Source organism: Corvus brachyrhynchos, unplaced genomic scaffold, assembly GCF_000691975.1.
Source record: "Corvus brachyrhynchos isolate BGI_N302 unplaced genomic scaffold, ASM69197v1 scaffold467, whole genome shotgun sequence".
Classification (NCBI taxonomy): Eukaryota; Metazoa; Chordata; class Aves; order Passeriformes; family Corvidae; genus Corvus; species Corvus brachyrhynchos.
The window spans coordinates 2,230,881-2,257,153 of record NW_008239309.1 but is presented as its reverse complement, the minus strand read 5'-3'; the positions used below and the strand labels follow the sequence as shown (position 1 = coordinate 2,257,153).

The window sequence follows — 26,273 nt, the reverse complement described above, 5'->3', positions numbered from 1 at the left end:
CCATTAAAACATCATTAGCCTAATGCACAAAAGTCACAGGATTCAGAGGAAGTCTGAAGTTTTCAAAAACTACATTTTATACTCCTTTTTATTCAGACTTCTGATTCCTCTGATGCTGTAGATTCCATTGTTAAGATTTTCTGCAGGAAAGAAGGGTTTGAAAATAGCCTTTGTGTTTTGAAAGAAAGAGAGAGATAGAATAAACTCAGAGTATAATGGCTCCAGGAGCTTTTGAAAAGATCAAATATTGCTAAATTCTTAGAAGTGTGGAGATTTGCTATTTTCAGAAATACATAATGATTGATGAAACATGCAAATACTTCCTCAAGTATATGGAGCAATTTTTAGCTCTTTGCACCAACGCCCTACCCTTCCCCAGGCCTCCAACATGTTCTTCCTCCTATGGTGTGCCACAAAACTTCCACTGCCCAGCTTTCATGCCAGACCCTCCTTTATGGTGTCTTCACAATGCACACAGCAGGCAATAAACTCAGGGGGCAGGATGTCTGTCCAGAGAAACTCTCAGCAGAGACAGCACAGATGCACCAGTACCATATGTACATACACAGGACTGGTAAAGGTGTGTGAGTGAACACAAGATACGGTTTCCAATTTGCAGACCCGTTTCCCAGTTCTCAGCCTTTCTTCAGTCCATTATCTCACTGTTTTGTGTCTAATTTATATTACAAGCCTGCTGGAACAGGGTTTTATCATTTTTATTTGTAAAATAACATCTATATGCTCACAGTATAATAGAAATAATTGGAATGATTGCTTCATGAAATACAGAGCCGAGTCACCTTAACTACGAGATCTATTTCAATGAGAATAACAATTGCTTCACAAAATTCATTACTGTAATTGGAAGTTAGCTCTTAAAGATAAAGTGAAATGAAAACATAATTATTAGTTTCATAACTATTCAGATATCTACCCTGTAATTAGGCTTTGTCAGCCAATCTGCATTTAAGAGGAGACAGGCATTAATTGGACAGGAGTATCCTGTTTCTTATTTGTATTTTAGAATAGTTTAGGGAAAATAAACATTTAATGGGTTCTTCTTTAGTGGAACTGCTCTTCTTTGCAGAAGGATGAATTTAAAAAAGATTTTAGAGTCCTTATGAAGCACCCAACGTATTATGACCTCTATTATGAAAAAAAAATTACTTTGGGTCAATTTCTGTCCTCATATATGTTTTAAGGTTTGCTGGGGTTTTTGTTTTGTTAGGGTTTTATTTTTGTTTGTTTGTTGGGTGGTTTTTTTTGGGGGGGGAGCTGGGTTGGTTTGTTTGTTTTGTTTATGTTATTTTTTTTTCTGATCTTGAGTTTTTGTATTGGTGATAGAGAAGTGGAAGAGAGATTACGATTTGGCTTAGTTTTCAGGCAGAACAAAGAAGAAAACTGTCAATGTCTTAGAATCTACTTAGAATTTTGAAACCTGTCTGAGAAGTAGAAACCTAGAATGATGCCCTCAATCTCTCATGAGTTTTGATTTCTCTGCTGCCCATCTGACTGGAAACTAGCCTTGCTGTTAAAACAATTTAAATTGGAGTTTATGGAATTCTGTGTGGTTCTTGGCATTAAGACTCCTAATAAAAATCAGAATATATTTGAAATAAAATGTATGGAATTGCTTACGTTTTTATTAGTAAATCTTATATATTTAAGAATAGACTGCTAAACCCACAAGATTATTCAGATTTAATTATTTCATCTTGTGTGGTCCATGAAATAACCTTACAACAGCTGTAGAAATCCTGTAACAACCCTACAGATAGTAATTTGTATTTACATATGCAAGATATATTTAATAAATGTCAAAGAAAAGTGGTAAGTGAATTCACACAACTCTGCTCTAGAAACGCTGCTCTACTAACTTGACTGGAAGCATGAAAACAAAAGTGTATTAGGAGCATACCTTGGCAATGAGTGCTCTGAGTGTAGCAAAGCAGTGAGTCAGGTAAGTGGTGCTCTGATCATAGCCAAGAGAATTTACCAGGACCTTCAAAACTCCTCCCAAGAGATTATCTCTGCATTCTGCTGCAAAGCTTGCCTGCATATGAAGGAGAGAAACAATAACTGTATGAGATAATTCAGCAATGAACTGGAACATAGGAACTGAAATTCTGCTCTCCAGTCTGTGAGACATCCAGGAGTTTAGAATTTGCAGTTTTTTCATTTGTTAACGTCTGCTTCAGAGATGTTTCAAAGCACTTTTGTAGTGATCAAGAAGACAGAGGGGAAAATGCCCCAAACATTTTTGAAGCTCGAAAGACCTCCAATGCATTTTTAAGCTTAGTCACCTTCTGCAGTGATTTTTGAAGCTCCGTTTCTGTTCTTTCCAATCCTTCATGTACTTTGGATTAGGAACTGATCCTGTGGTGGGCAAGCACCATCCTTCCCCTTGCACCCTTGATTTCCTGAGCATCTAGGCTAAACAGACATACTGGTACATTCTGATCAAACCCACAACCAGAACAGTGGGGAGCTTGTATGAGTGGTGTCACGTGAAAATAATGTCCGGTACAACAAACGTCTAGTAGATAAATGCTTTTCTACTAACAGGTTTCCAAGCATGAAGTTTTCTCCTCCCTACCTGTGAATTTTTTTCTATTCAAGACTATACAAGTTTACAGAAGATCCTCAAAATATTTTGCACTGTCTAAGAAACAACAGGAGAATTTAATCTTGCTTCCACTGGCTTCTGAGGGAGCAGGGATTGGTACTAAGCCAGCTCTACTGTTTCTCACCTGAATGATGTTCTCTTGCATATCAAGAATGATCAGGTTAGCTTCAGTTGCCAGGTTTCCGCTGATCAGCGCTTCTTGGTCTAGCTCAGCTTTTGTCCTGCAAAAAGGAGTTCTAATTAAAGCATGCAGAGAGTACTCCAAGAGTTAGATGACCTGCTGTTTAAACAAAGCCAGAATACATATTATACCATTCTGAATGATCCTGTAAGAGCAAACAATGACAGTAGTGTTCCAAAGTGTTTCTTAAAAACTATGGAGTGAAATTAGCAAAGCTGCTATTGTAGAAGAGCAGTCGCAAAGGGGACTTTTGAAAACTAGGCCTCCAGACAGTTCAGATAGATGCTTTTCCTCCTTAGTAGTCATCTGCATAATGGCTACTTAATACCATGTTCAGTTGTTCAGTAAACTATGCTGTAATTTCTGAATGCGTTGCCTGTAGCAGGACACAAAACTCCAAAATGGAATAATGGATAACTGATCTGACAAATCCATAAAAAAAAAGTAAAAATGGTAGACTAGGCCAAAGTGGAAATTTCTTCAGTGCCATAGAAGCATTGTTTAATGTAGGCAATTTAAAATGTTGATTCCTGAGACTGTTGACAACCAAAGACAGCAAGTCCATGCAGCAGTGTCCCAGGCCATTTAAGAGAGAACTGAAATATTTATAACAGACAGGAGATAGTGGTAGGGCAACACATGATACTTTCTTAGCTGAGACTTAAGGACAAGGTCTGGAACACAGTTCCTCTGCAGCTGAATAAGCACAGGAGCAGCTACTAACAAAACTGCATTTTCACACATCTCTTCTGTGCCAGAAACACAAAGAAGAGGCTTTTTTCTTTTTCCTACGCTGCTCAAAAAAGTGCTGTTGCCTGGCAAGAGGCTGCTCTCTTGAGCTTGAGACTAAAGATCCTGTGACATCAGCCAAAGTTCCTCAGGTGCATTTCTGTGGCTGGAGCAACACCCTTACAATCACACTTCTGAGTGGCTTCAAGATGTATAGCTGCTCTGCTATATTCAATTACTCAAAAATAAAACCAGAAGAGCAAAGAGCCATCCTTTAGTGCACAAACAGATAATTCTGAGGAGGGCCAAGAAAGGAAATCAGGGAAGTCATATGGTTATTAACTACAATGACTCAAAGCTACAAAAACCAGAAGGGACTGCCAAAAGTTTAGTGGTATAATAAGGGCAGAAGTCCCAATATGAGTAAGAACTGAACAAATTTAGTGAACTTTATAGGTGTTTGAACTATTTCCAGCAACCACTGAGCTCTGTACATTACCCATGCTGACTGGATATTCTCTGACATGACACATATCTTATAACTGCTGCTACAATCCCAAAGCACTATCTTCCCTGACTCCTGCTAACAGTGCTTCTCGATATTAACATAGCATGTCAAACACAGCTTAGCTGATTTAATGTGGCAAAACATATACCACAGTACTGTATATACTGAGGAGCCAAGAGCAACACCAAATTAAACATTGTAGCAAGCCTCCATGGAGTATTTGATATGGCTCTATCACTAACTAGTGTTTGCCACACTGTTAATAATAAGAAAAAACCTGCAGATAGCTATTTAAAATTCTCCTTCAAGTATTTGTGACCTCTTTGTTGTGTCACAGCAACAGCTGGATATTTCTGCTACATAAACATTTTCTTTTTCTTTGACAAAAGAGGGAAAGGATTGCAACTGCTGATTTTGTAATAAAACATCCTAGGAGAAAGAACAAAACATAAAAACCCCAAGCAGCTTGGTTCTAATAAAAGCAGCATGCATTAATTAAATTACTTACTTATCTGGTCTTTCATTTGCCTGCCGCCACTGAGTCTGCTCCTTTCTCCAGCGCAGATTTTCATTTAGCCCTGCTGATCTGTCATTCCCTTAGAGTGTAACAGAGGTCAGTGATATTAAAACAAAAGGGGACATCTGAAGTCTGCTAGCTCACCAAGATTTCTGTAACAGTCTGTCACAACTAAAGCCATTCAACTTACAGGTTCAGGGCTCTAGTAAAAAGACCCATCACTTTTTTAGTTTAGGATTTTTAGAGCATTAACTTGCTTAATGCCTACAAAAACCAACCCACAGATTTTCCATTTATTAAATGAAGCAAACTTTTCTGCTATGAACAATTTGCTTTTACTGATAGTTTTGACACCATTTCTTGGCTCTTTGTAAGACATTAATTTTTAGAACATCTTGAAACTTCTTTCTTGACTTCATACTCTTCACATGAAAAGAGCTCAGTCCTAGCTACACCTTGGATAGTTGAAAGCTAATGATATTTTCATCCATGCAAAACCAAGAATGGTCTGCAAGGAAATGGACTGTGGGTGAAAAGGGTGTGAAATTGACAAAGGTGAAAATGGGTAGTGTGCAAAAACTCAACAAACTCTTTATGTCTACAGCCACTTGAGTTCCTCTCAAAAGGCAATGGGGGTAGAGGGGTATGAAGTACCAGCTGGTATTCTGCAGCGCTTCATCATTTCTCCTCTGGCTCCTTCTCCTCTCAGTAAAGCCTCTTCTAATCGGGCTTTTACATCTCGTGACTTCTGGAGCGCTTGGGTGCTAACTTTATCTGAGCTTTGCTTGCCCTGAAAGCAAAGTTAAAGCAATCAACACCAATGCTTCCATTTCTGATCATGAGACCAAATTACATCTCTGGAACGAGACACAACAGGAGAGACCTGTAGAAAGGGCAAAGAGCAGTGAATATGATTGACTAATGCATAAAGTCTAATAAATGTTGCAAATGAGGAAAGAGGTACAATATGTCCTGCTAACAGAAACAAAGATGCAGTTCAGTACTACAGAGAGAGAAATTAAAGTTCAGAGAGATGGTTGTTTCAGAAATATCCTCTCAGAGAGAAGAGTCCTGACATTAAGTCCCTGCTCTTAACTAAAGAGTCATCCTTAGTGTCCTGTCCAGTACTTGCAGGGGCGGTCAGTATAATTCCCACCAGAAATAGCCTCAAATACCCAGGTAAAAGAAAATAATTAAACGGTTTAGGACACCTTCATAGGACTTCCTCATAGGTTTCAGCTGCATTTTGCTTGATGGCTACTGTCAGTTATTTTATCTGAACTAATTTGTCTAGATTAGAAAAGTGCTAATTTAACCACTGTCAATAACGAATTTCCTCTGGACAGATGGAATTTAAGGAAAAATATTGAACCAAACCAGGACAACAAAACCACGTGTTGTTTCACTTACCTTATACTCAAAGCATGAAACACAAATGAAGAGGAGGTCTAAAATCCTGTTCAGCTGCATGGATGGAAGGTCTGCAATCCATTTCTGTATTATGTTTTGATCAGCGTTTTTCATGATCCAGAGGAAACAGATCAAAAGGTTGCGAGTAGTATCAGGACCTAATGTGGCACTCTGTCTATAGGGCTAGGAGCAGACAAAGTAAATGTCAATTGAAAGAAGAAAAAGGGGAGGAAGGCCATTTGGGTGAAGTAATCTTATTTAAATTTCAGTGAAATCGAATCTCAGGATGTAACTTCAGTAAGTTTGACCTCTTCCAGGTGATAGTTACTGTAATTTTGAATGTATGTGTAAATAGTGAAAGGACCAGTTAAATGCAAGTGAAACACAGAGAGAAGCACCAATTTGCTACATGCTTGTATATTAATTTCCTTATAATAGTGTAGAAAAAGATTCTGTAGCTGTTTGCTTCCCTCCTGCCATACAGTTGCGTCAGCCAAATTGCACAGTAGATAAAAAAAGCACATGAGGAAGGAGATACATCAAGAAAAAGAAGCACCTGAATCCAAAGATTCAGGTAAGACTGGAACTGTGGGGCTGCCACAGTGGCATTTGCTGATCTGAAAATGAGTTTAGGTTTGGTGTGGAAATGGAAATAGGCATGCGGGAGGAAAAAAGTGAACAATGTATGGTAAAGCAGTAATTAAATGACTAGAAGAGAACAGGAGAAGATGACAGGAGGAATATGAGGAATTCTTTGGGGTTGGAGGAAACAAAAATGCAGTTTCTCATGACCATAGCTATTAGTGGCAAGAAAGGATAAAAGGAGAAAACAAAGGAAGATGAAAACAGATATAAGAAAGGAGATTGGCAGAGCAGTGTACACACCAGGGATGCCAGAGATATTCCAGAGTTCCTGATGTTGACTTGATTCCCTGCAATGGCAAGGGCCACGTTTTGGTTGATTGCACCTGCAGACTCTTGTTCTTCTTCTGGGTTTCCTGTCCGTCCCTTTCCACTGCGAATATCTGAAACTAAATTTGAAAAATCCCATTGGAACATCAGGAGCAATCCAGTTGCTGCTGCTCACATGTCACAGTTTTCCACTGGTCTGTAACCTAGCAAAACAATTGGCACCTCCATCCCTGAGACTGTCTGGCTGATGTACCAAGCAGTGAAAGAAGCACAGCATCAGCAAGAGAAATTGCAGCCATCTGCAAAGACTGCCAAATTATTAAAAAATTAAAAATACATAAGCAAACATGAGGTTATCTCTGACATTCAAAGCCAAGCCAGTGCTTTGTAAGACTTGGAACCATCCAGTTCCAGTTCATTTCAGTCAAGAGGAGAAGTACAGAAACTAGACATGGACTTGGTGGTATTCAGCAAAGTATGTAAGTCTGCTAACAGTCGACAGATCCAATATCGCCTGCTGACTTAAACGCAAGTTTTATTTCAGGCATCTAACTGCTTCTATTCCCTGCTGGTTCTTGAAATCACTTTCAGCAAATAAAGTTACTTATATCTAAGCTTTGTAAAAATCTTGTCCGATTCTGAGCATCCATTCTGTGTTTTTCAAGTTCTGTTTTTCAGAGAAGCTGAGCCACCAGCTGGACACTATGTGTTCAGAATGCGATCACAGCCTCTTGTGACAGATTCTCAAAAGAAAGACACTCTAAAACCCAGACATATTGGTACACCTGGGCTTCTTCATAATATCTCTTTCATCTACAGTATAAAGATAATACTTAGATTAAAAGAACGGTGTGAGATCTGATTAGCCAATGTATAGTAAATGCTTTCACCTTACCCAATTGGAAGTGCTAAATAACACTTTCATATTAGTAAGGTTTTCGTTATGACAAATGCAAAATATTTTCAGAACCAGTGACAAAAATATACTCTTCAATGTTTATACCTTTAACTAATCAATTTTGGTGTCATGTTAGTAGCAGTAAAAAGCAACAGAAAAAGAGAATACAATCCTATTTCTATAATTTTGGTGTAACATGATGTCAGTATCATTATCAGTATCTTCACTGCTGTCTGTTAAGTATATCTAGAGCTAAATATTTCTTGCAGACCCTGCAGGCTTTATTTGGAAGGTCATAAAATTTACACTAAGAGATACATAGGAGTACTTAGAGATATCTCTCGTCTATCACTTCCTCATGAAGTGAGGGCACTGAAGTTTTTTTCTGTCTGTAAAAATCCAGTTTACTTCTAAGTAAAGAAATATTCAACCTTACTAGACTAATCTCTTATGTTTGATAAATTATTTAGACAAGTCCCTCTTAGAAGCTGAGAAACTGAAAGGCAAAAAGGTCTTACTTGTAAAATCATGGAGTTGCGGTATTGAATCCAAAATTATACCAACCAAAGGGAGGTAAAGAGCTGCAATTTTAATCTTCACCTCTTTTTTGGAGCAACGTGGGTCTAGGTCATGGGAACTCAGCAGGCTAAGGATAGCACTGACAGCTTTTCTTTGCACCTTGCTAATCCTGTTAGCACAGAAACCATCCATAAGTTCTCTTCATGGATCATGCACTAATCAGTTATAAGTTAAAGATTTAATAAACAGAGAGGAGGTGAAAGAAACGAATTAATACACCAATATTCACTCAATAATCTCTTTAAGCAGAGATTTGTTCCTTGCAAATGATACGTATCTTAAATCTCCAAGACACTTTACCACAATCAAAGAGCACCCAAGTCTTTCAAATGTCCCATAAAAATTCATTGTGGTAAAGAGAGATGCTTAAGGAAAAGCATCAAACTCTGGCCAAAGTTTAGCTAAATGCTTAAGTTCAGACAAAGACAGAGGTGTTTTAGAGGGAAGAGCAACTGAAATTTTGTGTTCTCAATTTGTGTATTTAGCCAACACTACCACCACAAATCATGTATTTTTTTTCACTAGGAGGAACATACTGCAGATAAAACCATAACTGAGTCATTGCTACGTTACAGAGCAACTAACTGAAAAGAGTGGGAGAACCAGGACCGTCCTGGAGTCAAACTATGACCTTGCCAAGAGTAACAGTGTGACCTGATCCCATTCTAAAATCTTCAAACTGGGATACGCACCCCTCGCTGTCTGCGTCCAGTGCTGCTGCCAACTCAGTGAAAAGTAAGCCAGTCAGGAAGTGCTGCTGACGGTATTCAGCTGAGAGATCAAACATACCAGTAATTTTCTGGTCCTGGAAACTAGAGCAGGAGCTGGAGTTCTGGGGGAATATATTAGAAGTGTTAAAAGAATGATCTCCAAGACCAACGTTTCTTAAAGAGATCACAGTCACAGTCAATGTAGCTAACAAAAAATCTCTACCAGAGGAAAACCACAGACTTTGAAAGAAGGTTGGACATTTTGGAGAAAGACATCTGTTGCTGAAATTAAAAGCATCTGATTTCAAATGAGTTGCTTGCTAGGATGCAATCTCATCCTTTCCATTCTGTGTGAGCAACTCATTTTACACCTTTTGAGATGTAAAATTCCTACCCTGTATTCATTAGTTTGGACAGGATGCAAAGCCAGAATTTTCTCCATGTTTACCATTCTTGTTCTCATCGTTGCAGAGTAGCCATTAGCTATCACAGAGCAAGAAACTGCTTCTACATTAAGAGGGACTTTGGTGTCAGAAGCTGTTCACTGTTCTTCAGCACCCATGATGTCTAGTATGGAAGGTCAGTCAGGAAAGACATGTGGACAGTGTTTCCTTTTGCCCAGGAAATCCCTGGCTGAGCTTGCTGGTAGCTGGCATAATTTAGACCAGCCTTCAATCTGCTCTAACTTATGGCTGTGACTGATTCACAGTCAGCCCAGGAATGGAAAGTTGCTGCTATATATGTGTTGTGAACTTCTTAGCCTCTCCAATCATAGGTCTCCTGGAATGTTTTTGTCCCATGATCAGGTGAGCGTAAGTCTTAGATGCTACTCCCCACTGCAGCTACTGGGTTTTATGAGCCCAAATTTTGCTTTTAATTTATATTCTTCAGTATTCCTTCCCATTATTTCTGTCAGTCACCTGGGAATAGTCCCTGAGCCCAAATACATGCAGTATCAGTATACCACACAGTGGCAGCTATCTTCTAGCATACTGGGTCAAATGAACCCTGGTCTCTTAGCAGCCCCATATTTTGGACAGTTGTACTCAGGCCCACTCCCATTCAACCTCAAACAGACAGGCATTGGCTGTACAATGTTTGTGTGAAATAATGTTGAAGTGTAGAGCACCCAGTTAAGTGAATTTAGCTTCTCTCAAAGAATTTCAAAAGATTTATTCACAAGGCCATATTTCTACTGAAAGTCTAACTCAAGCTGGGCCGCACTCCTGCAGACAGATCAAAATTACTGCAAGGGTAGTCAGCCGGTGCATTAAATCATGCAAGGGCCACAAAAGCCTTATTGATTTGCGGAGGTTGCACTTCACAGGTTACTCCTAAAGGAGAAGAGAGTTGATGACGCTGCTTGAAGGAAAGATTAATGAAACTAGTATCTGCCAAGCTCTGACTCGCTAGAACTAGTTACAAGAGCTATGTTGATATTTTTTATCCTCATAAGCAGAAGACTCACATTTCCAGCTCTTTGGCATCCAGGATTAGTATTAACCAAATGTATTGTGACATCTGACTGTAAGACTTTGCTGCCTTGCTTTTAGGACCAGGAAAAACTTCAATTAATATTATTTACTGTCACTGACCTGTGACAACCCTTATTAAGGTATGAGATGTAGCACATCTTAGCATCCAACCAATTCTTTGGCAATGACACTCAAAAAAGAAGCCATGCCATGAATTTGAACTGCTCCATTACTCAGAGTGTTTTTGTACCTCCCACCATTTTTAGTTTCAATTCCATTCTCCTGCCTCCAAGCATTGTGGCAATTATGGAGCATTCCACTGAAATGCTTCAACCCAGTCCTGACCTCTGCAAGACCACTGAGATGGAAAACAGACAGGCGAGCAGCCTTCGACAGAGGGTTTGCCCCATTGTAGAAAACCAAGAAACCATCTCCACAGAATGTAGATGAGAAGAGCGCAAGACTGGAAAAACTCTGTGTGGTGTGCCAATCAACAATTTCTTTCTTGGATGTGTTTGTGAATTCTATGGTCAGGAAGATTATGGGATTTCCTGACATTAAGGAAATCTAGAGCTGTGTCAGTATCAGACCAAGTTTCTGGAGAAATGAGATATGATGAAGGCTGCATGGTCTACTCAGGATACCTGAGTGTTTCCACACAGAAAATCATAAAGTTCAAATAAAAAGGAGAACATTGTCCAAAAAACCACAGAGAAATCATGGACAAAGACACAGCATGACCTACTGCAGTGGGGAGAAACCTAGAACAAAGAACACTGCTATTAGAAAAAGAAAGTCTGATAATCCTATTTTAAGCAACACGAAGGCTCAACAGAAATTCATTACTCCAGGATATTGAAAATTGCAGTGTATTAGTCACTAACTTAGATAGTGGTACCATCTACTTCCACCTGGAGAGTAAGAAGTTCCATTAGAAGGCAAACATACAGGAAGTTTGCTGTGTACTTCTGCATGCCATAATTCTCCAAAACAGACACTAAAATATATACTTGTGGTTGTGTGTGGATGGGATAAGGGTGTGCCTGTAAACTGGCCTTCAGACCTGTGTTCCTTTTAGACCTTGTATGTCTACCTCAACAGTCCTTTTCTGTGTACATGTTTTCAGGGAAACGCATGTCTGTGTCACGTTCAGCTTTAAGTTCTGTAGGTGCAGTTTTGCAATAGTACTCCGGTAGTCTTTCTTCTTCTGTTGCTTTTTTTCCAGTGGGAAATTTTCTCCCTGATCCAACAGTGGCTAATTCTAACTTCAGCATCCAAATACAGAGCCATGTTAAGTATTTTTCTACATGTCCCTCATGTGACATTCATGCAATACCATCTAATGGATGACTACCTGGGAGGATAAGGAGAGGGAGGGAGATGCTGGAGCAGATGCGGATGTCATGAAGAAGAGGTTCAGATTGAGGTAATGCTCATGGCTGCAGAGAATTCTCAGGAACTCAAGTCTCATGGAAATCAGGGTGGAGAGTGAATTCAGCTTGTTTGAAAGCTAGGAAAAACAAACAAAAAGGTGTCAAGTGATGGGCTGGTACTATTTGAATTACCATGCAGTGAAATATCCTGCTCCCTGAAAAGGAAATAGACACTTAGGCCGTGCATGCATTAAAATGCTCACTGCACCTGACTAGTTTCCATACATTAGCTGCACTTTGTTTGACAGTGATGGTGTCTTTCTCCCTGCTCCCCAGCTGACTTATCACAAGAGATAACAAATTGTTGCTTTCTTCTCTTCTCCCAAAAGAGAAAGATACTATATTTTTGTCTTTTGCATAAGACAAAAATGAAAAACAAACTGAACTTTTCTGAATCTGTGGCAAAGTCATAAAATGTCCTGCTAAGCAACACAGGACATCAGTGGTCTTCTCATTTCCCTTCTTATCAACAATGACATCAGTGAAGAATTAGTGAAGATACCTAAGGGAACTGCATGCATTCAGGTCACAAAACAGAAGGAAAATGCTCCCCATCAAATACAACTAATAATTTCATAACAACATCCTGTATCACCATTTATTTTTAGTTTTGAGAGACTTGTAAAGCAAGAATACAGATGTATCATTTTGAGTGACTCCCCAAAACCTAAATACTGTCCTCACAGCACTGGAGGAGTCAGAAAGTTGATCCTCATGGTCTGCAGACCCTACTGCTGAGGGATGTAAAAAGTAAGGGAAGAAAAGTGGTTCCATGGATGTTTTGCAGCAGTGCAAGCTATGACATTTCTAAAAGAGTCTTCACCTCAGCTCAATTTTTTTCCTGCAGATCACAAATCAAAAGAGGTTTTAATATCATTGCATATGCAATAGGAAATAGGAAATTTACCTGGACCTTTAACACAACTCAAAGATCTTGATGGATAAAGTAATCAAACGGAAAAAAACACGTAAGCCAAATGCAATCCAAACCATGCATGGTGCCTACCTGATTACAGTAATGTTTGATGAGATTAAACACAAATCCTCGATCCATTAAAGAAAGAAGATCATACAAGAAAAATGCCAGGCTGATATTAATTTTTTCTGCTTGTTCACTTTCCTTAAAAAAAGAAAAAACACCAGTTACAATGTATAAAACTTAGATAAAGGTGGAAAAACTTTTAGAATAATGAAAAAATAGTGTAGGGGTCAGGTCCCAGAACCATCTCAGGGAAAATACAGGACAAGATTGTTTCAGTTCTCCAGTTCACATGATCTTGTTAAAATTGCACAGAATTGCTTCTGTAAATTATTTCAACTGTTTCACAGCTTTCACAGGGAAATGTCACAGGATGAATGAACAGTTCATTTGTGCACAGCTTTGGGCTGACAACAATGAAATGGAATTTGAGACCTGTTCTGAATTCCCTATTGGCTGCAGCCCTGCACACGACTTTTTTTCTACTGAACATCAGAGAATGCTGGGTTAGGTACTTAAGACATATAAAATATTAATAAAAACCTGTACTGGCTTTGCTGATGGAATGCCCAGTATTTTGTTTAGAAATTTTAAGTGTAAAACTGATAGTAACAAAATACTGGTAAAATAAATCCGTGAGGTTCACCATTCAGCACCTAAGCTCTTGTATGCTTGGAATTGGCCTGATTACCAGACATACACAGCCTCAAGTAATAACCACAAAGAACTTCGTGTACCCTCTAAAATGAGGCTACTTCAAACATACCAATTTAAATCATAAAATCTCAACAGCCTGTGTCGTTCACCAAGAGGAATTAGTGGAGATGCCTGAGGGCTCTGCACACATTTAATGCTCAAAACTGACAGAAGAGATGACTGAGAAAAATATTGCCTGTACTGGCACCACTGACTAGTGCAAACAGGTGTGCAGCACCTCAGGGTGGCTACAATTCACTTTTTCATTTTTCAAGCTTTTTGTTGCTGTTCAGGAGTGTATATATATATATATATTCCCTACAATCTGGGATTTGCACAGGAAAACGTTTTTCTACGGTGAAGAAAAAACTAGTTTTCCACTACCTTATAGGGCAGGCAAGCCTACGCCAGACATATCACTGTAAAAATCCAGGGCAATCTGACATGCTCAACCATGTATTGAAACATCGATTATCACTGCTTGGATTTAAAAATCAGACACACATTGCCTACTACAAATCAGACACACATTGCCTACTACTCTGTACACCTAACCAATGGCCCTAATTCCAAAAACACAACAGTGGAATTTTCACACACTATCAGGTTCTATATGCTCATTCTATCAGAACTGAATTGAATTAACAACCCACAAAAACCTGTGTATTTCTTGTGAGGAAGCCATAAATACTAATCTCTTTGCAAAGCCTACAGTTCTGTTAAAGTATTTTCAATGTAACAAATTTTTATTTCACAATTGATTTAAAAAAAAGAAGTCACTAATGCCCTAAGTAAACATTTCTGTGGAAATAATTTCTCTGCATGTGGCTATCACAGAAGCGCAGCAATGGATTGAGCTTCAAGGTAAAGCTTAAAGAACAACCTTTTGGTGGTCAGTGACAATTCCTTCTGCCAGTCTCTGCCCCAGTTTTTCTGGTCTTGCCCTTTCCCAGTTTCTGCTCCTCAACAGCATGTGGAGAAGTGGATCAGGAAACTGAGCTTGTTGAAAAGTGACCTAGCAGGCCAGCTCTCCAGGCTGCTCTGCCCTGCCCTGCGGCCAAGCACTTCGCTGGGCTAGCACAGTGCATTTGGCAGCTCTGGGGCATGAAAACAAGTTGGTTACAGCAACTGAATGAACAAGTGTCACTCAGTGCCTATCTGTGGCACTAGCTTTTTCTAGTCCAAAGTGATATCAGTGATATAAGCTGACAGTAGCAATGTTAAAATATAAATTACAATCTGTGATCCTTTCAACTTTATAATCTGTTGTATCAGTGCAATTTGTTAAAAGTAGAAAGACTTTCATGGGACTTGTGGCTTAATTCTTGTCTTCAATTTTCAAGTGGCCAGTGCCTCTTTAAAGAGATCAAGGGTTAGATCACTTGTGGCTGGCTTTTGCAATACCCACAAGGAGCACTGCCTTCTTATGGCATATCCCACTGCTACAGAGAAGTCAAATGAGGAATTAAACACAATGCAGTAGGATTGAGGGTAACTGCAAAGGGGGATAAAAGGAGTAAGTCCCGCTGGGGCTGCAGTCTGATGTGCTGGCTAACCTGGCATAAAGCATCACTGCAACTGAAAGTGGATATTCAGCCTTTCCTGTAGATAGAAAAGGGAACTCTCTTCTTGCGCACTGCAGAAGCAGGCTGAGGAACTGAGCTGAACAAAACCAAACCATCTGCCAAGGGAGTGCAAGGCTGCCCTTTACAATGCCACAACTCTCAGTTAAGGTCCATGTGAGAATATTGACCTAATTCTAGCAACACTGCTGATACAGAAATGAGACTAAATGTAGCTCAGTGTAACACAAGACAAGTAGCAAGGCTCCATGGTGCTTATGTCGTACACTGACCTTCGGTGGTTTGACTACAAGTGCAGCAATCTCTGAAGTAATCACACTGACTATAGTGGTAATATCATCTTTGAAACGATCGGAGAACCGGCTTCTTCGTGGGTTATCTTCCTTCTCTGTGTTGTGAACATACTGAGCCATACTCTTTATCTACAAAGCAGAAAAAAGAATACTAAAAAAATGCCCAAACTGGAGGTAAAATACTGCTTTAAATTTGTTTATGAGAGTAAGATTTCCTATTTCTTTTTCCCTGAATTTAATCACTCCTTTTCTCAGAGCTGCTGTGATAAATCCTACCTGTAGTGGCAATGACAACAGAAGGTCTAAGATTCAAATGCAGACAGACATTAATTCCTGTTCATATTCAGGCAGTTGGCTACTCTCAGTACCTGAAATCAGAATCAACCTCCCTCAACCCCTTGCATCTGCAGTTCTGAAATGCTGCTGCTTGCAACTTTTGCCCTTCATGATGACAGACATGGAGTGATACTTGTGGAATTCTTATTTCTTGACCTGATCTTGCATTACTTGTATGCTGACAGTGGGAATCAGTATATTTTTTCCACTGACATACATCACCGCAGGGCTCTGTAGAACTGTGAGTTTGGGGAGCTTTGTCACTGTGCCCATGTTGTTAACAAAATGGAAAAGACAGGAACACCTATTCACCGAAAAGGAAGGGCTTGGTTGATGAGTGTCTCTCACTCTTTTGTAAGCTGTGGACTACTGCTCATGTAGCTCATGCAGAACTTTGCCATTAGTGCCATAGTGAGGAAGGGGGGTAATATGAAGAATTCTTTAGTTCTGCTTTCATTATTTGAGACCTCTTCTTTACACAGAGGAGAGGAATAACCGAAGAGATTACCACCCAACTGAATCTGTGCCTGGAGTACCTACTAGATGCCACCATCAACTAACTGTAAAATACCACTGTCAAGTCTTACCAGGAGCTCAAAGAAGAACCAGGCATACTTGAAGACTGATTCTCTCACCATGCCCGTGCTGACCACCATCTGCAATGCCAGTTCCTCATGGAAATGCTAGATAATAAACACAGACTGTTGAAAAATGGCTTTTCAATCAACTCATCCTTCATTTTCAACATCTTCCCTGTGGGAAACTTCTCCATACTGGAGGGTGAGCAGCTGGATGGGGATGTGTGGGCATCTTTGTAGGATCAGAAGGCAGATTTGACCAAAATGACATTTAAAGAATGCTGCAGGCAAACAGACAAGGATACCCATTTTTCTGTGGATCCAGAACCACAGATAACTGAAGAGGGAAATGCCTTTGGACTATTCTCAGGTCACTGTCTGCATGTATGATGGGGAGCAGCTATGTTTCCCACTACCTGCTGAGTGTTTTTGTTTAGCACATCCATGTTTTTCTGAGAGAAGGCAGAAGTAAGATTGATTCTGTGGTGGGAGAGAAAGACAGAGCAGTAACCACAGCAGACCTTGTACAGGCATTTGTAGTTGGAGACAATACTTTTTACAGTGAGATCTGAACACAAGACACACAATCCCAATTATCTAAACTTTTAGGAAATTCAAATCTGGACTATTTGGTTCTAAAAGCTACAAAAAGGGACAAAGAAAAAAATTCTTTACAGAAGAAAGAGGAGGCAAATATTTCTGAATGGAGTTTACTGTAACATGTAAAAACATGTATCCAAAGGTAAATAGCAGTGGAAAACGACTGAGGCTCTAAGACCTTGATAAAGAGAGCAAAGGGAGGATCCAGACAGGCTGCTACTTGTCTAAATCTGTCCTGGAAAAAGAATCTAAAGACTCTGGAGCCAAAGCAGAAATGTTTGAGTAATGTTTACCCACTGAGTCAGTATTTCATCACAAATTCCTTGTTTGATAAAAGTGGTTGATGTCTTGTTCTGTTGCTTCCCTCACCGCATTTAGAAGTGCTAATTGCCAGCACTACCCCAGGACCCCCTGGATTCTGTAAGGAGTTCCCTCATGCACAGCCGTAGCCTACCTTTTTATTGGATGGTCTTGTGCTTGCACAAAGGCCTGACATGTCACTTGTTCCTTCAACACAGTAAGACATCCGACTGGAGCTGTGATCCACAGGCTGAGGGCCACAGATGGAAGAAATACATAACAGTAAATTAATAAGTAACTTCATCTAATTAACCCAGAAGAAATCACCTACAGTGGGCAAGTTTATTTATTTTTTTAAGGTATGCACAGACGTTCATCTAAACACTTCTTCTCTTTCCTTCTTCCCGTCCCCCTGCCCAGTCGAGGCCGAAGACCAGGAGGAGGAGGAGGAGGAGGAGGAGGAGGAGGAGAAGGAGAAGGAGGAGGAGGAGAAGGAGAAGGAGGAGGAGGTGCAAATGCCAGCACTGCCATCGCGTGCCCAATTGCAGAACTACAGCTCTACTTCGGAGGATACGATTACGATTCCCTTTAAAAGGTGTAAATTTATCCCCCGGCTCTACATCGAAATTAATTAGCCCCTTGAAGTCGTCCTTCCATTAAAAGTAATGCCAATTTACAAGATGGCGAAACAGCAGTAACCAATTGTAAATTGCTACATTTATCAGTGTGATGAAGCTGTAATAACAAACATTTTAATTTTGTATTAATTTGGAAAAATGCCTTGAGCTCTGGTTTGGTTTTTTTTTTTCCCCCTAGGACACAGTATATTAGATTAAAAGTCATAAAGCTATTAAATTCAAATCTACATTATTAAAAATTGCTATGGATGGATACATATGCCCATATGAACAAATTAAATAAATTGACAAACCTGTGTATCTTACTAGTTGTTTTAATTTGCTGAACACAAGTACCTATTCATTTTAAATGGAGAGACACACAGCCATTCAATAGAAAAAAAAAGACTCAAAAATGTATCTGAAAATAACCTACTTGAGAAGCAGTATTTACATATATAACACTTAAAGAAAAGCAAGGGGGGATACAGTTCAGAGCTCATCAGACATGCTGCTGTAGAGCTCTGCCAGGGCTGCAAGTAGCAGCAGGCTCCTTGCACAGGGGAAAAAAATCCTGCTTTTGCCAGAGGCATAGCTTCCCAGCTCCAGCTGAATGGTGAACTCTAGGTTTTGGTTGTCCCAGACAGCTGCACACAACCATTCTCATAGCTCTGAGATGGGCTGGGATGCTGTACACCAGCAACCCGGCACAAATCACAGAAGCAAAATCCTTCTTGTTGGATGCTGTCAACCTTTCTGTCCTGCAAGCCACTGGTGGCATATGTATCCGTGGATGAGAACACAAAGGAAAGTTTTATTTCACTGTGTAGTTGCATGAAGTATTTGGAAAGACCCAGGTGCAAATTGGGCACATGGCATCTGCACTGTAGCTGATACAAAGCTATGGGGCTGCTGTCATATAAATGACTAAATTTTTTTTTTTTTAATAGGAAACTATTTAACACCAAACAAAAAAAAGGAAGAAAGGTTTGTGACTGCACTGACTCTGTGACTTGGACCAGACCAGGTCACCAGATGTGAACAGAACTTAAATACCTGGAAAAACAGGAGAGTGAGGCATGTGAAAAAAAGTAAATGCCTCTCTGGAGTGTCTCAGGCACAAACAAGAGACGGAGTTCTTACCTCTTGCCCTCCTCTGTAAGAGACATCAGAATTTAGTGATGGGATTTAACATGTATCTATGCCAAATCAGATAAACAACAAATGCTTCTGGTGATACATACAGTGCTTTTACAAGGAGCAAATCCAACCCTCAAAGACAAAATATAGATTATAGGTTTTGGGCCATACCATTCTTCAGATATTTGACTTCGTTCTCTTACCTTGGATGCCACGATGTTTTTGACCTCCTCATCAGTAGCAGCTTGTGTAACAGTGATGTCAGGATTGCTGCAGCTTATCACTCGGCTCTGCAGGAGTTTACTTCCAACAGACGCTGCAGAAGTGCGTCCAAAGGTGTAATAACGAGATTCTGTTGAAATGGCACTGCTCCCCCCCCCTGCCACAGCAAGATGTCTGATTAAGACTAAAGAACATATATATGAGACAAACACGAGGTTCAAGCCAGTTTTGCCCAGTGCTGTTACAACATCAGCATTTTGAAAAGCATAAAGCTCCTGAAAAACCCACTACCAACTGCTTTATTAACAATCTACATAGGCATTGAATGACAGGTTACAGGTATTATCCCAGTCAACAGCTCACAGGGTGATTGCACAAGCAGTAACAAAAGATTAATAGGGCTACCTAAGAAACAGCACTATCACAATAGTTCTTTCTTCCCATCAGCTCTTCTTAATTTGCTGTAGATTCAGTCAATATTCAAAGGCCTGAACACAAAACACCACCTACAACACATATGATTTAATACCATGTTCAAATACCCAAGCAAGCAGGGAGCACTACCACAGGAATTTCACTAAGTGATATCTAGTTTTCAGTTTCACCATGGACCTTATTTTTCCAGGATAAAGAATTTCCAAGTGTATGTGAGCTCACAGATTTTAGCATATCCTAACATCAGTCTAAATGTCCCTCAAGGGAGATTTAAATGAATATTCAAGGCAGAAAAAGGCCTACTTCTCTTTATCTCCCACAGCATAACTGCTTGTGGTAAGTCATTTAATATATACCACTTAATCAAATGAATCCTATAGGCTTTAGGACAATGACTACAGCAGAATAACAGAATGGTTGAGGTTGGAAGGGCCCTTTGAAGGCCATCTGGTCCACCCTCTCTGCTCAAGCAGGGTCACCTTGAGTCAGCTGCCTGGGACTACATCCAGATGGTTTTCTACTATCTCCAAGGTGAGAGACCTGGGCAACCTATCTGGCCAACGTGTACCAGTGGTCAGTCACCCTCAGAGGAAGTGTTTCCTCATGTTCACTGTGTTTCAGTGCGCACCCATTGACTCTGATCTTGTCACTGGGGGCCACTGGAAACAGCCAGGCTCTGTCTTCTTTGCACTCTTCCTTCAGCTCCTTCTCTACACTGAAGATCCTCGCTGAGGCTTCATTTCTCCAGGCTGAACAGCCCCAGCTCTCTCAGCCTTCTTCACTGAAGAGATGCTCCAGACCCTTTGTCACCTTTGTTGCCCTTGGCTGGTCTCTCCAATGTCTCCGGGGAACTGCTGTGTCCAGCTCATGAACTGGGGAGTTCAGAGCTGGACACAGCATTCCAGGTATGGCCACACCAGGGTTGAGAAGAGGAGAAGGATCACCTGTCTAAACCTGCTGGTCATCCAGCATTTTATCCTCCAGTAACATCCTTAATGCAATGGAGATACTGGATGAACTTGGCAGGAGGTCATTTTGCATGGAAAGTAATTTACTGACGTACAGGTCAGTAAAAAATTGGCATCTTAAGGCCATTTTAATTTATGAAGGGAATTCTTCTAGAAAAAGCTTCAGTTTAGGCAATCTCTCTTGCATTTGTCTTCATTAAGTTACAACATTGCTTGTAGCTGTGGAAACCTCTCACCTCAACCCTTCATCTTAAATTAATAACTGAGGGATGGAGATTATGAGGGGCAAGTCCATGTTACTCTTTGCAGCACTGATATTCCTGACCTAGCTCTGAAAGAAATGGTGTATCAGAACAGTGTAGTGCAAAATGGTATGCAGTCTGGGTCTGAGAAGTTGTGTTTGCTATCTTACAGGTCAGTGCCTTAAGTCCTCCTCTCAAAAGTGCCATGCTGAACAGCATGTATCAACAATAAAGAATACTTTTGCAACCCTTCCACCAGTAATACCTGGTTTGACCACTTCTCTTTGTGGGTCTGGCAGACGAAATACATAGTACACATAAGATGCCAGAAGGCAGTTCCTCCCATGCTGATCCTTGCTCAGCTCTTTGCTGTTGTGGAGATTGTTCACTATTGCAACCACAGATTCAAAGGCAAACTGTGAGAAATTGGCTGTGAAACAAAGGCAAGAATTAGAGTCAGCACTGAAGGGTATAACGTAATTAGGTGAGGGCATTCTTTGTATCAACAACTAATCTTACGAGGTTCAATTCAGTCCTTAACAAGTTCAGTTTTAGACAGCAATTGCTATGCCTGTCCAGACCCAAAGTCTACATAGGCCAATAAACACTCTTCAGCAGACCCACTGACTTTCAACCTAATCACTGCTATTCTGTCACTCTGTACTACATAAAAGCAGGCTGTAGCAGTTAATTACACTTCTAGCAGCCTTCACACATTTCCTATAAACTGTATTCTCACAAAATACTAAGACTTGTTACTCTCTAGCTGACAGACAAATACAAGCTAGCAGGCTTTAGCACAAATATCAGAGTGGATGACAAGTGTTGATTATCTAAATGACATAGGAAATTAACTACACCCCTGCCTCCAAGTATGCCATTCTTCCAGAGTTAACACATGTTATGGGCAACTGGCACTTCAGTGTTCACTATTATATTCTCTGATTTTGTGCTCACTCAACTCTGTCTAAAGATATTTGGGTAGAGGATATGGTGCAGACAGCAGTGTCAGTTGTAGGACAATGATTTTGCTGGTGTTTTACTTGCACAACAACTCAATTCCAAACAAAGTTGAACCACAACCCACTTTTTTACCTATATTTTCAGGTAAGTAAATTACCACAGTTTAATGTACCTCCCAACCAGAGACTAAGTCTTATATGTAGGGGGAAAGGAGAGAAGGCAGGAACTTAAGCCTGATTAAATTGTGCAGTGAAACTTTGTCTTGAGCAGCACAACTCTTCCTGAAGTGGACTACCCTAAATCCTAAATCCAAGCCTGGATATTTTGGTAACCATTTCCCACACATTCCTAGGTTGATTGAAAAGTCTCTTGAAGGCCATGAACCACTAAATACCTGTCTGGCCAGCTATGACCATAGGCTGTACAGCCAGCTGGAAAAGTTTATCTAGTACCAAATGCAAAAATAAGACAAGAGGTTCAAGGCGTGAAGAATTCAAACAGATAATGCTGAGTTTCAATTCATGCTCCAGTGAAGCCTCTGTAATCTTTTGATCCATCAGTCGAATGGGGAATGTCACTTGGCTTTCCAGAGAATGGCACAAGGTGAAGAACTTCTCTAGGTGGTTGTCCTGTGAATACAGTGCATTCAGAGTTAACAAAATCGATACAGTTCAGCTACTGCTAGCTAAGCAAAGCCTGACTATACCACCTGATGGGATAAAAGGAAAGATTTTTCACCCTTCTGGCTTTCAGCACTGGCTGCTCTGAGTGATGAACTTGTAAAGCAGCTGTCACAGCATTTCATTTGCTCCTATTCATCTGGTTCAAATTCAGACTGCGGTGAGATCAGCTTAAAGGCAGAAACGTTACTGCCCTCACTAAACTGATTGCTTCATTTAATGAAAAGACTTTTCCTTCTATCTGATAAAGCTCTGTCACATCATAGGTCTGTAGTCCCTCTGCCACTCATACCAGAATTCCATCTACACACAAGTTATGTGCCATACGAGTATGCCCTACTTGTCTTTAAAAAGCATGCTGCAAAAGGGTGATGGACCTGCCTCAGACACAGGGCCTTCAGCTGTTAGGACATATTTACTAGGATTAATTAGAATGGGATAAGGGGTAAGAGACACTGAAAAGCAGCAGAAACAAAAAAAAGCTGATCTGCCTCAACCCAGTATCTCAATAAGATGGGCAAAGATCCAATTTCCCATGGCATCTAAATGACCAGAATCATTGAGTTCTCACCCAGCACTAAGCTTGTGTCCCCAAAGCAATGGCATTGACAAGTGAGCTGCTTAACACATACTGGCAGCGTATAACCTGTCCATGGAGGCAGGGAGGTGCTGTGTCTTTGGAGATGTGGACACATTGTCCGAACTAGCCTTGAAGGACAGAAGATGCAGACTACAGAAACTGGCACCGTGCCCCGCCAGTGCCTTTCAATCACAGCCTGAACAGACTCCTGCTGAGCCAAGAGGACACCAGGCTCTCTATTGCTCAATGTGACTTGCTGCCAAGAGTGTTCATTTGTTCACTTCTACCAATAGATTTAATTTCACCAAAGGGTTTCATTCACCAAGGGTATCAGGTTATTTCCATAGCTCCTAATTTTTTTTTTTTAAAACCTGTGTGGGCACCTCAGTTCACCTCAGTTTCATAAATCTGCTAAATTGGCCTGGACATCCGAATTTTCTTTGAAATGAAACTACAGATGTGTCTTACTTCTGACGCATTACCTGGGTGTGAACAGATGACACAGCTTGAACTTCAACAATGAAAACGCCCTTGTGTCCTTCAACCCACTTTATAGGTGGTGTCTGAGATGGAATTTTCTGGGATGAAAAAAAAAATAATATGGGAATCATCCTCCTTTTAATGATCAAACAGAAAGTCTGTTTACATGAAGGTCTATAGGGTATTCCCACTAATCACTTCATTTTAGATACCCAAATTCAGTACCACAGAGAGGATGACAGCTAGGCATCTCCTTGTTCTCATAGACATTTGGACAGAAGCTGATTCACTGAACAGGGAAATTCAGAGAATTTCAGCTGTATGTCTAGCACATGTAAATAAACATCTTCTGATGGGATATTGTTAAGGCTAAAATTTCCTGGTCAAAGCACTGCCAAAGGCACTCCATGGGGATGTGGTGCAGTTTATACCCTCTGGACAAGTTTCCTACATGCCATGCTTACTGAGAGGGCCCAGTTTTCTGCTCCAGTAATACCACCTGATTCCACTTCTAGTCCCCCTCCCACAAAGCCCCAGAAAAAAAGAACAAATTATCCTGTGGAAGAAATAGAATTATTGACTTGACACTCTCTAAACAAATGTATCCCTGCTTAGACAATTTACAAGAATTTGCTTGCATAACTAACTTTTTTTAAAAAAACAGTATAATGATATAAAATAGTAACACCAGTGACAACAACAACAAGATTTTTCTCCAGACCTTTCTCCTTTTAAAGAACTACCTTTAAAAAAGGCTACCAGCAGACAGCAATGTTAGTTCGTAAAACACTTATGCTGTTCTCCTACATTAGAAAAAAAATATCTTTTAATAATTTTGTTTGTTACCTCAGGAGAGTGAATTGAATAGTGTAAAGGCAGCTTATCCAATGCAACAGGAAGACTATAATGTCCAGTTTGAAGACGATCATTTAATAGAATTGGCAGCCACTGAAACAAACGGAAACACAGCAATATGCATGATGATATATGATTAGACCTATTTATTTGTTAGATACAGTCAACAAAACAACAAATGAGATATTGATCCAAGCTTCTCTGCTCTAACCCATTCAACAGTAATTTCTTTGTATTTTGAATTCAAAGATAGCTGATAGCTACTGTAGAAAAATGTACAAGACTGCTTTACAAACCACTTCCTTCGAAGAAAACAAACACAGAGCTTCTCATGTGTGACATGTATTTTTCTAATAAATCCTATCAGAAGGATTTAGCGGAGTCCATGTTTTTATTTAAAAATTCATGTATCCTGAATACACTGCTTCTTGGTATTGAAGCAAATCAACAGCTAAAGTTTTGCTGGAGATAAATTGAACATCTTCCTTGTGGTCACCATGCCAGACTGACTTTTCATATCCCTGCATTGATACTCGGACACATTTAATTTTTTATTCAAGTCTGAAAGAGGCTATGCATTTGAGTATCACAAGGCAGAAACATTTTGTATTTAGGTGAACAGAAACTTGAAAATTAAGTCCTCACCTATGTCAAATCTTGATCCTGAACTAATTTACTGCTTAACAATCCCACTGACATTGGTGGGACTATAACTCCCCATAAAAGAAAGTCCATTTGAAAGGATTCTCAGTACTGTGATTAAAAAACTCCAGAAGCCAACAAAGAAACAAACAAGCAAACAAACAAAAATACACAAACACAAAACTGCCCCAAACTTCACAGCAAGAACACATGGAAAGCATTTTCCTGGCTCCACAGCTCAACTGCTAACCACAGCTCTAGGACATTTTCAAATCTGAAGCATTACCATCTTCAATGCTTTCCTTTTATATTAAAATCTCTCCAGTTAAAAATACTGTTTGATAAAGAAGAAGGTCAGAGAGACTATCCTACAACATGTACTTCTTAACCTAAGACATGCTAGTCTCAACATGAAAATAAAGAAGGCAAGAGAATGACATTTTAGCTTTTAGGTTCTTCCTGGTTTTTTAGTTTTTAGTGGATAAAAGACAATTTAGAACAGAGATGATGTGCCATGTAAAACCTGACTGAAAATATTACATTAGCTCTTACCCCATGTATGAGCATGATAACAGTAATAATTGTAATTACATACATTTTAGGGGTTTTTTTGCAATAAATAGAATCTAACAGAATGGGATTATGTGCTACAAAGCATTGCTGTTGCAAACATTTAGGTGCATATTTCAGTTGAATCGGGTGAATTCATTAAGTTCAAAGACAGTTAACACAGTAAAATTATAGGATGAGGATGTAACATACCTCAGACTGCATCTAGCTTCTATGAATTCACACTAAGACCTTCCACTGGTTTTGATGTACTGCCATAACCAGAAAGGGAACAAATGACAAAATTCTTGGCAAGCAAAAGTCTGTTTGCAAGGGATACACAGACACACACACCCCCACACCCCTCCCACAACCACTCTTACGTATCACATGGAACTTACTGAATACCCTAGGAGGGTTTCAACAGATGCTCCTTGCTTTGGTTGGCAGCTGATGTGATAGAATGTGAACAATAGATGGTGTTTCTCTGTGAGTTTTGCTGGCAGCTTAATTTTCACTTCTTCATAGAAGTCAGGGGATCTGTTTAAAAAGAATGT

The 26,273-nt window shown here is 39.9% G+C and overlaps 1 protein-coding gene across 1 annotated transcript in view; it reads right to left on the bottom strand.

The window, feature by feature from the left end:
* Positions 1–26,273, bottom strand: part of DOCK8 (dedicator of cytokinesis 8) — a 78,670-nt gene that overhangs the window by 17,424 nt on the left and 34,973 nt on the right. Inside the window, exons 18-36 of the mRNA XM_008638643.2 lie at positions 26,118–26,256; positions 24,517–24,618; positions 23,673–23,768; positions 22,325–22,559; positions 21,233–21,397; positions 19,304–19,479; positions 17,498–17,593; positions 16,453–16,548; positions 15,509–15,658; positions 12,985–13,098; positions 11,900–12,055; positions 9,053–9,192; positions 8,300–8,469; positions 6,857–7,002; positions 5,972–6,154; positions 5,216–5,351; positions 4,553–4,640; positions 2,751–2,847; positions 1,919–2,053 (exon numbers count right to left, since the gene is read on the bottom strand). Of these exons, the coding sequence (XP_008636865.1) occupies positions 1,919–2,053; positions 2,751–2,847; positions 4,553–4,640; positions 5,216–5,351; positions 5,972–6,154; positions 6,857–7,002; positions 8,300–8,469; positions 9,053–9,192; positions 11,900–12,055; positions 12,985–13,098; positions 15,509–15,658; positions 16,453–16,548; positions 17,498–17,593; positions 19,304–19,479; positions 21,233–21,397; positions 22,325–22,559; positions 23,673–23,768; positions 24,517–24,618; positions 26,118–26,256 (2,620 nt within the window). The remainder of the gene's footprint in view (positions 1–1,918; positions 2,054–2,750; positions 2,848–4,552; positions 4,641–5,215; positions 5,352–5,971; positions 6,155–6,856; positions 7,003–8,299; positions 8,470–9,052; positions 9,193–11,899; positions 12,056–12,984; positions 13,099–15,508; positions 15,659–16,452; positions 16,549–17,497; positions 17,594–19,303; positions 19,480–21,232; positions 21,398–22,324; positions 22,560–23,672; positions 23,769–24,516; positions 24,619–26,117; positions 26,257–26,273) is intronic.